This window comes from Miscanthus floridulus, chromosome 2, assembly GCF_019320115.1.
Source record: "Miscanthus floridulus cultivar M001 chromosome 2, ASM1932011v1, whole genome shotgun sequence".
Classification (NCBI taxonomy): Eukaryota; Viridiplantae; Streptophyta; class Magnoliopsida; order Poales; family Poaceae; genus Miscanthus; species Miscanthus floridulus.
Genome location: NC_089581.1, coordinates 135,935,022 through 135,949,687, shown reverse-complemented (window position 1 = coordinate 135,949,687; position 14,666 = coordinate 135,935,022). Strand labels below are relative to the sequence as shown.

At 49.1% G+C, this 14,666-nt stretch overlaps 1 protein-coding gene across 1 annotated transcript; it reads left to right on the top strand.

The window, feature by feature from the left end:
• Positions 1 to 12,724: 12,724 nt before the first annotated feature.
• Positions 12,725 to 14,666, top strand: LOC136539775 (3-ketoacyl-CoA synthase 12-like). Its single transcript, XM_066531755.1, has one exon. It carries the CDS (start codon positions 12,815 to 12,817, stop codon positions 14,225 to 14,227), a length of 1,413 nt encoding a protein of 470 aa, XP_066387852.1. The 5' UTR covers positions 12,725 to 12,814; the 3' UTR covers positions 14,228 to 14,666.

Here is a 14,666-nt window from a genome sequence, read left to right as displayed (position 1 = left end):
TGACGGATATGATCTGTGAGATCATACTGTATGTGGAGCTCATTCAACAAGCCATGCGGTAGTATCTCTAGTTGAAAATCATCAATCTCTACCTTGAGCTCAGGTGGTACGGATTCAGTGATCAAAGTGTGACAGTAACTCTTGCGACTAAGAGCATCTGCGACCACATTAGCTTTCCCTGGATGATAGTGAATTTCTAGGTCATAGTCCTTGATCAACTCTAGCCATCGGCGTTGCCTCATATTCAAATCTTCTTAAGTGAAAAAGTACTTCAAGCTCTTGTGATCGGTGTAGATGTCACACTTGTTGCCTATCAAGTAGTGTCTCCAGATCTTCAAGGCATGCACAACTGCTGCTAACTCAAGATCATGGGTTGGGTAATGGTTCTCGTGTTCTTTCAACTGTCGAGATGCATATGCTATCACTCTCCCATCTTGCATCAGTACACAACCAAGTCCTTGATGGGATGCATCACAATAGACCACGAAATCTTTGCTGATATCAGGCAATGCTAGCACAGGAGTTATGGTAAGCTTCTGTTTCAGTTCCTGGAAGCTTTGTTCGCACGTGGGCGTCCATTCAAACTCCTTAGTCTTCTTTAGAAGGTTGGTCATTGGATGGGCTATCTTGGAGAAGTTTTCGATGAATCGGCGATAATATCCAGCCAATCCCAAGAAACTTTTGATTTCTGTCACATTACGGGGTTGATCCCACTCTTCCACAGCTTCAATCTTGGCTGGGTCAACTGCGACACCTTTAGCTGATAATACATGGCCCAAGAAGGCAACTTCCTGTAGCCAAAATTCACATTTGCTGAACTTTGCGTAGAGCTGATGCTGGGCTAGTTTCTCAAGCACCGTTCTCAGATGATGTTCGTGCTCTTCAGCGATGGATGAATAGACAAGGATGTCATCAATGAATACTACCACGAACTTATCTAGTTCATCCATGAAAACCGTATTCATCATGTTCATAAAGTATGCGGGAGCATTCGTGAGTCCAAAGGACACCATGGTGAACTCAAACTGCCCATACCTAGTCACGAAAGCTATCTTTGGGATGTCACTCTCTCGAATCTTCATCTGATGATAGCCGGATCTGAGATCAATCTTGGAGAAATACTTGGCACCTCGAAGCTGATCAAGCAGATCATCGATTCTTGGCAGAGGGTATTTGTTCTTGATGGTGACTGCATTCAAGTTCCGGTAATCAATGCACATTCTCATCGAGCCATCCTTCTTCTTAACAAACAGAATAGGGGATCCCTAGGGTGAAGCACTGGGTCTGATATATCCCTTCGAGATGAGCTCATCAAGCTATTTCTTGAGCTCAGCCAGTTCATCAATGGACATACGATAGGGTCTCTTGGCAATAGGTCCTGTTCCCAGCAAAAGATCAATGATGAACTCTACATCACGGTCTGGTGGCATACCTAGTAATTCTTCGGGGAATACATCGGGATAGTCTCTGACCACAGACACATCATGAACTGTCTTCTCCTCTTTCTGTGATTCTGAACTGGCTTTAAGGGCACATAGGATAGAGGTATCATCGATTCTTGGCAGAGGGTATTTGTTCTTGATGGTGACTGCGTTCAAGTTCTAGTAATCAATGCACATTCTCATCGAGCCATCCTTCTTCTTCACAAACAGAACAGGGGATCCCTAGGGTAAAGCACTGGGTCTGATATATCCCTTCAAGATGAGCTCATCAAGCTATTTCTTGAGCTCAGCCAGTTCATCAACGGACATACGATAGGGTCTCTTGGCAATAGGTCCTGTTCCCGGCAAAAGATCAATGATGAACTCTACATCATGGTCTGGTGGCATACCCGGTAATTCTTCGGAGAATACATCGGGATAGTCTCTGACCACATGCACATCATGAACTGTCTTCTCCTCTTTCTGTGATTCTAAACTAGCTTTAAGGGCACATAGGATAGAGGTGGACTTTCTAGACTGGGGTTCACATCTAATGACTTGGCCTGATGGGTGGGTCACTTGGACATATCTAGGTGAACATGATATGATACCTCGGTGAAGGGTTAGCCAATCCATGCCTAAGATGACATCTAGGTTTGTGGAAGGTAATAGGGTTAGGTCGGCTTTAAAGATAAGACCCTCAATGGTAAGACTCACTCCCTTACAGATGTGGGTGCACTTTAGGTCTCCTAAAGGTGAGCTAGTGATGATAGGCTTCTCGCGTGGGGTTATAGGCAGGTCATGTTCTCGTGCAAACTTGGATGATATGTAAGAACAAGTTGCTCTAGAGTCAAATAGAACTGATGTAGTATTGCCATTAACTAAAAACATACCGTACACCACGTTAGGGGCTGCCTATGCTTCTTCGGCGTCCAGATGGTTGAGACATCCATGAGTAGCAGATCCCTTGAACTGAGACTTCTAAGCAGCTGAGTTCTGTGGGCACTCAGCGGCTTTGTGACCTGGTTGGCCACAAGCAAAGCAGGTGAAAGGCGTACCGCCTGTAGGGGTTGGCGCGGGTGCCTTACAGTTTCTAGTGCTTGGTGCGGAGCGGTTCTGTGCTAGGTGTTCATTCACAGAGCGGGAACGGTTGAAACGGTCCTGAGTGTTACGGTCTTGAGCATAACGGTCCCGGGTGTAACGTTCCTGAGTAGGGCGGGAGTATTTGGCGGTGTAGCCCCCACTACCCCTACTCGATCCAGGGTTGTCATCCCTGTTGTGGCAAGAGCGTTCCCTGAATGGTGCATCTCTGTGGAACCTCTTGCGATCATGACCACGGAGAGACTCCTCAGGCTTACGCTTCCTCTCCCTATACTCTTCTCCAGCTTCAGCACGGTCCTTCTCAATCTGGATGCAGCGATCCACCAGAGCACACAACGTGTTACTCTCAATACCGCCAAACTTTAGCTTGATGTGCAGGTTAAGTCCCTTGCGGTAATAGTACAACTTTTCCTTCTCAGAGTTCACAACATAGGAAGGTGCATAGCACAGAAGGTTGGTGAAACGAGTAGTGTACTCAGTCACCCTGTCCTTTCCCATCTTGATGTTGCGGAACTCCTCAGCTTTGGCCTCCATGACACCCTTGGGAATGTGATACTCAGTGAATGCTTCGGCGAACTCATCCCACAAGATGTTGGCAGGGTCCTCATGGGAATCACTGAAACTGTCCCACTAGGCATGTGCTGCACCTGTGAGCTAGTGTGCAGCTGCTCCAACACACTCATCGTCGGTGAAAGTAGTGAGGTCAAGCTTCTTCTCCATCTCCTTGAGCTAGTCATTGGCTACAAGTGGGTCAGGGTCGGTGCCATCATAGGTAGGTGGCCTTAGCTTCAAGAATCTTTCCAGCTTCCTTTAGAAGTCATTCTGCTGACCTCCTTGGCGACGGTTTGCTCCTTCAACAAGAGCTACAAGAAGCTGGGTCTGTTGTGCCATCACTTCTGCCAAGTTCGGTGGTGGTGGTGGTGGAATGTTCTCCTCAGGCGGCGGAGTATTCTCCAGGTGGAAGGGTATCCCTCCATGTCCATGGCCACGACCATGACCATGGTTGTTGCCACCATGTCCCCCATTGGGTTCAACTGGTTCAGGGGTGGGCGCATGTCCTCGATTCATTAGGCGATTAGATCGGTGGTTCAGCATCTGCAACACAGATCATAGAGAATTTAGTGCTTGTGCCATAAGTGCTTATAATTCAATATGATTACATGATTTTGATGATTTAAAGAAAAACATTTATACTATCCAACACTCATTACAAAGAAGCAATAAGATCCATAAGATGCAATAAGATCCAAAACATTCATTACATGGGTTTTATTATATAGCATCATCTCCAATAGCTACACTTGAAGATGTGCGAGAATCGTACTACGCATAATGTCTCATAATACATCTCATAAGGGGTACATCATGGGGTACAACTTATGGAAGCTACTGACATGACTTATGACCACGCAGGGTCATTCTATTCTAACTCGTACACCGCAGCTGGGATACGACTGTTCTCGATCTCAATCTCCTCGTCAGACTTGTGAAGTCGGGACATGTACTTCAAGGCCTCGGCGAGCTCCTCATTAGGCTTGGCTCCAGGTAGAGTAGGGTAGGCGTCTAGGTTATGGCGAGTTGGGGCTAACTCAAACTCCTCTATCCTAGGCTTCGTCTTGCTGTGAATCTCCTTGGGTAGCTGATCCCACATACCCTTCATCTCCCTGAGGCGCTTCCTGTCAGACTTCTGCCAAGCCTGCCATGTCCTCTCACACTTGTCCTATAGGTACTCAGTCTGCCTGAGTGCCTCGATCAGGTGACCCTGGTTGCGAATGGCCTTCTTCCTGAACTCCTCTCTCTCTTGAGTCATAGTCTTGTTCTGAGATTGAATCTTCAGCATATCAATCCCCTTGGATCTCTCTCTGTCCCCTCTGCGGTTGAACTTGGCCTTCTTGTCGTCCAACTCTCTCTGCAATTTCAATACCCTGCTGTCGAGGTAGCAGTTCCTATTGCCTAGGTCGGCTGCTTTGTCCTGTAAGTCAGTGACCTTGGTTCTGTGGACTTCTTCATGGTGGTTGAGCTCATCCTGTAGCTTGGCAACTGTCTCAAGTAGACTAGCTCGCTCTTGTGCTCCCTACGAGTCTCGCTCCTGGTGCTCCCACAGAAGGGCCTGGTCCTGACGTCTCCTCTGCTCCAGCTGGGTCACGTACCTGTCCTGCTCCAGTAGGTGGATAGCCGAGACACGAAGGCATCTGTCCTCCTCGGTAAAGATAACTCTACCGGCTGCGAAACTCTGCTCACTAGGGGTAAGGCTGAGGTCGAGGGCCTAGGGAAGTAGACGGAACTCTATCGCCTTCAGGTGCTCGTAGTGGTCCCTCATCACTCTGCGAAGTGCCTTGTGTGCGATAGCTTGCAGTCCCTCCTCGACTGTGTCCTCTATAGTCAACTCGGTGGAAGCTGGGACAGAAGGTAAGATAGTGCTAGCTAGGAACTCGACTGAGGTGACAACTGGTCCTTCGATTCCTCCTTCCAGAGCTGGCTTCCCAGTGTAGGTGACCTTGACAAGCTCATCGGGGACACCTAACGTGATGAGAACTCGGCAGAGGGTCTGTGCAAAACCCCTGAGCTCACGTAGGTCGAAGGTAAGCTTAGCGTGGTCCAGAGGTAGCGGTCCTAGAGGCGGCCAGTCGACATTCGTTGCCATCTGCATGTTTTAAGGAATCAGGTGTTAGCAGGTCAATAATAGATAAGCCTTGCATAAAAGTAAATGCAGGGTCGGTATATAACCGAAAGAAGGGTTGTTCATGTCCTATTCTATCGTCCATTTCTAAGGGTTTTGTCCTATTGGTCAAGTATGGCTCTGATACCAACTGAAGCGACCCCGATTTCCGCGAAGGGAAATCCACAGCGTTGAAGTGTAATAAGACCGTTGTAGGTCATATTACCCAAATTCTAGTCGAATATCACATCCATACAACGATAATATCAGAGTACAAATAGTGCGGAATTACATAAATTATTATATCGCCGCATTGGCGGAATCAAAAGTAGCATTCATTCAGAACAACTTGAAGATAAGATCGCCAAACTCGAGCGTAGGCACGAACCCTTCAACCGTCAAACTCCTCGGAGCTAAACTCCTCAGCAGAACCTGTGTGCCAAAATTTATCAGTACGATTTGTATTGGCCACTCCCAACCCTATGAGCATTGCTTTGTGGAAATTGGATGCAAGTTGGATATAGTCAAAAGGAACTTATAAGGCTGGGGTTTCCTATGCATTAGCATATCAAGTATATAATAGTAGTTTGTCAAGTTTTAACACCATTCCCACACACATTCCACCCCATTCTAGAGCCAGGTTTCGATCCTGGGATAGATATACCACCATCTCCACACCATTACCATACCATCGCTCAATCGACATGCCAACTCCCTCTCGGCACTGTCTCAAGGCCCGTAGCCCCTGGCTACGACCGACACTCTCTTACGGGGGAAGAAGAGAAGGACTCATCTCACTATCTAGTTTAAGCGAAACCTAGGAAAGGTCCATAGCCGACAAGTCGGCACATGTATCGATCGATCAACCATACACTCTGCAGAGGTTTTACATAACCACAAGATCAGCCTTCCTCGCTGACCGTCATCAACTGGGCTGATTCTGGCCGCTTGCTAGCCTAGGATAATGCCACTCTACCATTCAGCCCTGGTACACCCCAAGTCTAGTCTGGGGTGGCTGAAACTGTGAGTCATGAGCCGGGTCCACAAGGTCTCCATGAAGTCTCGGAAGGGTGTGGGGGAAATCCTCCGTGCCCCGTACCTCCTTACACTGTCCGCTATCAACCTAGCAGTAGTGGCAATATCCTACCAAGTAGTCCGGCTGTCCCGCACCATATAGGGTGAGTGGTACGTAAGGCTTCCTGGTGAATCTGAGTACTAGTAAGTCCTTAGGGGTGACCAAGCCAGAATGTCTTCATTAGGGTTTCCATTTACCATGCCACCACAGCACCTCCATCCCGGGCTCCTCCCATCACAGGTTCACACCCAGGACCACCTCGTATACCACTTACCCACCACAGGTATCCATTTCTAGGGGTGCCCAGGTAGCACCCCATGGCAAGACTTGCCCCAAGCTCATCGTATACTCCAACTTGGTCGACTCAACCCTCACCCTCCACGCACCCAAGTCACACACGCAGCACTCTCTCCACAGTCCAGTTAACACCAGTTTCCACCATGCATCAACATAGTACAAGCGTAGTAAAAGTAATAAGTAATATAGCAGCAAGCGTGTGTCTAGCCTAATAGCAGGGTGAGCAGGGGTAAGGTTGCGTCAAGGTACAGGCCATCAAGAAAGCATACTACCATGTGAGTCCTATCATAGTATGATTGTAGCAGTAAAGTAAAGCAATAGCAGTTCTATATTAGCCATGCGTAATAGGTGCTACGAGATTGGGTGGGATGTGGCACCTTTAGTGTAGTCATCTCCGTACTCCTCATGGTACTCACGATCCTCGTCCGTCTGGTTCTCCTCCGAGTCTGCATCGATCGCATTATAGTCGCATTAGCGACGTCCATAGAATAGCACAAAGAAGCAATGAAAATTCAAAAGAGCCAAATGCACTCCAACATGGGTTCATTGCGTAGAGCTTGATTTTAGATGAATTTTGGTCCTAGTTTCGTATTTTTCTGAGGTCATATGAATTAGTTATGAATTTCCGAAGTTTAAATCATTTCTGAAAATGGAAAAGGCCGAATTAATTCTGGGCTGACACGTGTCACGCTGTGACTGGTCCACGTGGCATGCTGACGTCAGACGTCAGCGTCTTAGTTCCGAGCTGACAGGCAGGGTCCAGCTGACATCAGCATGACGTCAGCAACGTCATCAGTCCCGACAGGTGGGTCCAGGGCTCTTGGGTCACTGACATGTGGGTCCGGTCAAAGTCAATGTCAGTCAATGGTGAGTCAACGGTCAACGGTCAATGGTCAGAGTCACTAACATGTGGGGCCTAGGCTGCTGACATCAGCATCTGATGTCATCGTGACGTCATCATGACGTCACCCTGGCTGTGTTGGCTTCTGACGTGTGGGTCCCGTGTGACGTCAGCATCTGATATGTGAGTCCAGAGTGTCTGTGCCACTGACATGTGGGACCAGGTCAATGGTCAACGTTGACCGATCAACAGTCAATACGGGCCGGGTTCAAACTGGGCCTGGACAAGGCTGGATCTGGGCCGGGCTTGGCCCGCCACGTGGCATGCTGTGGCGCTGCCACGTCACGGCCTTGGGCCTTTACTGGGCTTCGTTTCCAGGCTGTGGGTGTGAGCGTGGCTCACGATGGACCCATGTTCACGGTCCATAGACCTAAGGCAGGGTCCATGGTGGACCGAGTCCACCTTCTTTTCCCTCGGCTCGGCTCACATGCACCGAGTGCAGGGCTACGCTGCTCAACTCGCCCCTTCTCCTCTGTTTCTTCCACGGCCGTGCTCCTGCCGATGGCGTGCCTCGTTGGTGAGCCTTGCCATAGGCGCTGGTGCCCAATTGAGGAGGGGAAAAGCTCCGTCGAGCCTCGGCATACATGGTGGTGGGATCTAAGTGGTGGCCAGGGCTTTCCAGAGCATCGGCCATGGTGGTCGGCGGCTTGGCGTGGCGGCGCTCGTCGGTGTGGCATGGTCAGGCTGTGGTGGTGGCCAAGAGTGGGTTTAGCGGGGCGCGTGAGTTTCCCGTGGCTCCAGCGAACAGGGCAAGCGAGTCAGGGAGGCGCCAGGTGCTCATAGCGGTACTGGCCACGGTGGTCTGGTGCTCTGGCCGGTGGTGGCGGTACTCGTCGGTGGTCGGGTGCTCTGGCCAAGGGGCTGTGGCTGACTATCATTGACTTGGTCTATGCGGCTACCTTCCGGTCATCACGGTGATGCTCTATGACTACGTTCTGGTCTAGCGAGGTGGTCGGGTGCGCCGATGGTGGCTGCGCCATGGCGGCGGCGTCGTGAGCGCGGCGTGCGTGTGCTTAGCTATGGCGTCCATGGGGCTAGGAGGGGTCTCAGCAGCGAGAGGCTCACCGTAGGTGTCATAGACAATAGGATGGCAGTGCGGTGGCGGGTCGAGGTCGTGTAGCTCCGGTAGCCGTGCAGTGCCGACCCACGACTGTGATGACGACGATGGCGTCGCCCTTAGCTCCGGCGACTTCGGCAGCACGTGGGGGCTCCAATCCTCCTCTCACGATCTCCTTCCCGGCCCTCTACTCTCGGTGCGGTGCGGCTGCTGGGCCACCAAGCGGCGACGGTGGCTGAGGGAGAGGCTGAGGCGCCGGGCGTGGCTTTATAGCCGAGCACCATGCCTCCAATGGCGGCTGGCATCGTGCGGTGGAGCGACGTGGGGCGCATCCGACGGTGGTGCGGGGTTGCATGACCGCGGCGCATGGGGGAGCAAGGCCATGCCCTGGGCGTGACCCCCTGGCCCGCCCTTGCCACCACTGTCGGCCCTCGATCGCGCGGGCGGTTGAGCGTGGCGTAGAGAAGATGAACAGGGGAAAGCTGACGGGTGGGGCCCGTGTGGCAGCGGCTGCAAGCAATGGCGGGGAGGCGTGTGGGCAGGTGCAGCGTGCGGCTGGCTGCTGGGCCTGCGCGAGCTCATGGGCCAGCCTACTGCGCGCTGGCGGGGCTGGCCGGCTACTGTGCGCTGGCGGGCCGAGTAGGCCGAGCCTGCGAGGCCTTCTTCTTCCCCTTTTCTTTTTCTGTTTTATTTTCCTTCTTCTTTATTTGAATTCAATTTTGATTTTTAAATTTGGATTCCAAATTGGTGCACCATATTCATTGGAGTTTTTGATATGAGGCCCACAACATACTTATATAAATACTAGGAATTTATTTAGCTATTTTGTATAACAAAAATAGGTGTGGTTTTTGTTATACAAAAGTAGAATTAATTTTTCTCTTTAAACCTTTATTCCTTGGTTTGAGTTTTAATTATTTTATGGTTTATTATTTTATTGGAGTTGTTAAGCATATCATAACTCAAATGGAAATCCAAATCACATTTTTGAATTAACAATGTATGCAATTCTTTATTTGTTAGAATTTAAATAAACACAATTAACTAATGACATGCCATGCTTATGTGTTAACTTGGGTTGGGGTTAGACCTAATGCATTTCTTAGGTTGGGTTTCTATACATGACACTCATCATCACCTGGGAGTTTTAAGAAAAATTTTGTAGTTGGTATTTTTGGGTGTATAGATTTTTGGGTTGTTACACTAGCAAGCTTGCCAACCCTTTAGCCTAGTATGGAGCGGTGTCAAGGAGTTGTATGGGGACGATGAGACTCTTTTCTTGGTGGATCAAGATCCAAAGTGATGATAACATTAAGGGACAGGAAGTGATGTTTGTTGTGAGGCATACCTTTGTGTCCTCCTTAGTTGTGGTGATCCAATGTCTTGATAGGAGTGGTTCGGCGTCCAAGAGCACATCCTTTGTGGAACTCCAATGTATCGAGATAAATCCTTGTGACTAGTTTGAGACCCTCTCTTATCTCTACCACATTAACGTACTTCCCTGCCATTTTTGAGGAAAACAGGAGGGGTTGCCCCCTACTGAACTTTATTAAACTTTTAGTAACAGAGTTTGCCGAATACAAGCTTCATGAAACAAAGAAGGATACAAAGAAAATAAGCAAAATTACACAAAGTTGTCTAGCCATAATTGTAACTGCAATCGTAGGTCACTTTTAGCTCTGAGCTTAACTCGAGCTAATTCTTGTTTGAAGACCACTTTGCAAGCTTGCAAAGAGTGTTGTTGATTCCTGAAGATGGCATCATTCCTAGCAGACCAAATAGCCTAAAACATTGCAACAATAATTTCCATGAAGAAAGGTCTGTGAATTTGAGCTTTGAACAAATTAAGAGTGTCAAATATATTCCCTTGGATTAGATGTGCCAACCCCAACAAATTCCAGCAAGACATGGCAAACGGGCAGTCCAAGAAGAGATGATGTAAGGACTCCTCTATGTCCAGATGACAGAGAACACAATTATAGCTTTGTAGTTCTATATTTTCCTTCTCAAAATCTCCCGAGTACTTAGCCGATCCTTTATGACTAGCCAAAAAAACACCTTCCTCTTTGGCAAACAATTTAAATTCCACAACCATTTGTATATTGGTGGCACTAGTATAGAACCCAACAATTGAGAGTAAGCCTTACTTGAAGCAAAAATGGAGGATCCCCAGATGTAACCCCATATGTCCTTGCTTTGAGTTAGTTGAATGTCCTCTGATTCAAAGATCAACATCAGATACCACTCATGTACCTCGAAGCCTTTCCTTGCTATCTTCACCATCTCAAGCCATAAGTCACATCTTGTGTTGAATCATCCATTCTTTTGTATTGTAATCTTTTTCATTTCAATTTGGCAAGCTTCAAATATGAGACCATTCCATGTGCAATCGATCATGTCTCATCAACTAATTTTTACCGGGCTTGCTTTCACATGGTACATGAAAATCCTACAATAAATAAGCATTTGCATGAATTCCATTTTCATTGTTGTCTTGTGCTTGAACTAGATTGTTTATACAACAACACATAATTTTGGCTTTTATTAAGTACCTGTGAGATAACCTATTACATGTCCACACTTAGCAAACGGGTTAGACTTTTAATCACGTTGTCATTCAATCATACAAAACTCACTAAAGGGCTAGATGCACTTTCACATGTCAGTTTTGAAACAAAGTCATAAAACTATGCGCTGAGACTGACCTGAGAAAGACATTATGTTTTTTATAACTTTAAGATTAATTTGCACAAATGACATATATAGAACTTCCTCTCTGTGCACCGCATGCAAATTCACTTTCTACTACTCCCTCCACAGGCATAAAAAGTGAAGCGAAGTCTTAGGGTTATCTTAACTTTAACTGTTTCAAACTTAGATTATAAGCTATTTTTGTATGTTCTGATGAATTCACTGCTACAAATAGATTTTTTTAAGACGTCCTTTTTTTCCAAAGCCTGTGCAGAGGGAACCCCCGTTGCCGTAAATCATCTCTGTAAGAGCTTTTGTAACAATTGAAAAAAAAATTCTCATAAAACACTATTTTAAGCTAGCCAAAAGGTAAAAGGTATCAGAAGGGAAACTTTTTTATATTCTTACTTGCAGATCATTTTTAGGATAGCTCAATAGACACGTTTCTTGGCATGTCGTATTTTGAAGACAACAGCTGAAGAAATTTTCACCAAACAGCTGCCACACCGGGTTTGAGCTGGGAAAATGGTGGAAAGGAAGGAGGCCGGCGTACCTCAGGGACACATTGAGGTCCGTGGCGGCAGGACATGGTTCCACCTATTAAAATTTAGTCCCTGTCATATCGAATGTTTGATATATGCATGAAGTATTAAACGTAGACTAATTACACAGATTAAGATTAATTTACGAGACAAATCTATTAAGCCTAATTAGACTCATGTTTAGTCTTTCTAATTAGTACCTAAATACCCGATATGACATCTACTAAACTTTAGTCTTGGATCCAAACACCCCTAGATCACGCGAGAGATGAATTCTTACCCTGTCGTGGCGCAAACTTTGATGTGTCAAAGCAGCGTTTTACGCTGCGCGGAAAATGGGCAACCATATGGAGTTGTTGGACTTTGGCTTTTGACCTCTTCAGCAAAAATTAGTTTTACAGAGTGGTTTTATCAAGTTGCTAGAGATGCTCACCAATTGTCTCCAAAAAAAAACTTATGCACAGGCAATATGATATGCACGCAAGGAGCCATGCCAAACGGTTTAATAGGAGGAGCCATTCACAGCTGTTTTTCAATGGAATAAAGAGGAGCCGGAGGTGTCTAATTTCAGGTATGTGAGATAATATAAGCATATTTCAAAATAAAAGATGTTGATCAAAGTTACTTTATCTGCGACTAGAGGATCTCCTTTAATTAGATCTAACTCTTAATTGAATCACAATAAATGAGTGCTGCTATCTAAACAGTTGCAGGAAGCCGGTGGCAGCTCAAAGTTACCAGTATTTTCTAGTATGAAATTATCGATAATTAGAAGAAGAAGAAAAGAATACCTTTTTTTTGAGCAAAAATAAAGAATACCTAGAAGGTTGGTCGAAAGTACAAAATAGCCCAGCAAAGCCCGTGTTCGTCCGAGCCAGGCCCCTTGGCCCAGCTCCTCTGGCAGAGCCGGGCTCGACGCGCGCGCGGCGCCTATATAAACACACTATACCCCCAGCTCTAGCATAAGCATGCAAGTAATCACACACTCAACTTCTCTTCTTATGGTGCCAGACCAACGTGCCTAGTAGCTCAAGCACCAAGAGAACCAATCCAGCAAGATCCACTGATCGATGGAGCTGCTTCCTCTGCTCACGTGGGTCATCCTTGCGCACGCCATGGCGTACCTGGCCTGGACGGCCGCCGCACGCCGCCGGCAGTCGCGGTGCTACCTCCTGGACTACGTGTGCCACAAGCCCCGCGACGACCGGAAGCTGTCGACGGAGACGGCCGGCGACGTGATCCAGCGCAACGTGCGGCTGGGTCTAACCGACTACCGCTTCCTCCTCCGCGTCATCGTCCGCTCCGGCATCGGCGAGGAGACCTACGCCCCGCGCAACATCCTGGAGGGCCGCGAGGACACGCCCACCCTGCAGGACTCGCTGGAGGAGATGGACGCCTTCTTCGACGAGGCCATCGCCGAGCTCTTCGCCCGGACGGGGTTCGCGCCGCGCGACGTGGACGTGCTGGTCTTCAACGTCTCCATGCTCTCCCCGTCGCCGTCGATGTCGTCCCGGATCGTGCGCCGCTACGGCCTGCGCGAGGACGTGGCGGCGTACAACCTCACGGGGATGGGGTGCAGCGCGGGGCTCATCGCGCTGGACCTGGCCCGGAACGCGCTGCGGACGCGGCCCCGCGCGCTGGCGCTCGTGGTGTCGTCCGAGTCCATAGCGCCCAACTGGTACTCCGGCACCGACAAGTCCATGATGCTGGCCAACTGCCTGTTCCGCTGCGGCGGCTCCGCGGTGCTGGTCACCAACGACCCGGCGCACCGCGGGCGCGCCAAGATGGAGCTCAGCTGCCTGGTGCGCGCCAACATCGGCGCCAGCGACGACGCGCACGCGTGCGCGCTGCAGCGGGAGGACGGCGAGGGCCGCGTCGGGATCAGCCTCAGCAAGGCGCTCCCCAAGGCCGCCGTGCGCGCCTTCGCCGTGAACCTGCGCCGCCTCGCGCCGCGCGTGCTCCCCGTCTCCGAGCTCGCGCGGTTCACCGCGCGCCACCTCGCCCGGAGGCTCTTCTTCGAGTTCCCGCAGATGCAGGGCTCCGGATCCGGCAAGCAGCAGAAGGGCGGCGACGCGGCGCCAAAGATCAACTTCAAGACCGGGGTGGACCACTTCTGCCTCCACCCCGGCGGCACGGCCGTCATCGAGGCGGTGAAGCAGAGCCTGGGCCTGGAGGACGAGGACGTGGAGCCGGCGCGGATGACGCTGCACCGGTGGGGGAACACGTCGGCGAGCAGCCTCTGGTACGTGCTGTCGTACATGGAGGCCAAGGGGCGGCTCAAGGTCGGGGACAGGGTGCTCATGGTCACCTTCGGGTCCGGGTTCAAGTGCAACAGCTGCGTGTGGGAGGTGACCGGCGACATGACCGACAGGGGAGCCTGGGCCGACTGCATCGACGCCTACCCGCCGGAGACGCTCGCCAACCCGTACATGGACAAGTTTGGTTGGATCAACGACGTCGACGGCGACACCTTGATGCTCTAACGGTACAACACGGTGCGGTCACGATCGAGCACCATTTGATTTGGGCTCGTGTATGCCTGCCTGCATGCTACTGCATGAACCCGCAGATGACGACCACGGAAGCAGTAAAAAGCAGGTTGTTCGTTCAGGTGATGCATGCGTGTTAGCTAATGCGTACGTAAGTGTATTTATTTACCCCCAACATATCAACGTATGTGTAGTTGCCTGCGCCAGTAGCACCATATATTCTTTTTATTATTATTTTCTTACCGCAAAGAAAAAATATATATAGTTTTTTTAGAACAGAGGATCAGATCACCATGTTTTTTTTTTTATTTATTTATGATCTTATCTTGTCTTGTCTGCTTGTTAAATGACGCTGTCCCTGTCCATACAGAAATGTATCAAAAAATGAAGTGTAATTTTACCCCTGAATATATGGTTTTTATTTGCCCATTAA

What these genes read in the sequence shown, in the direction of transcription:
- LOC136539775 (XM_066531755.1), top strand. Translation starts at nt 12,815, where the DNA reads ATGGAGCTGCTTCCTCTGCTCACGTGGGTCATCCTTGCGCACGCCATG.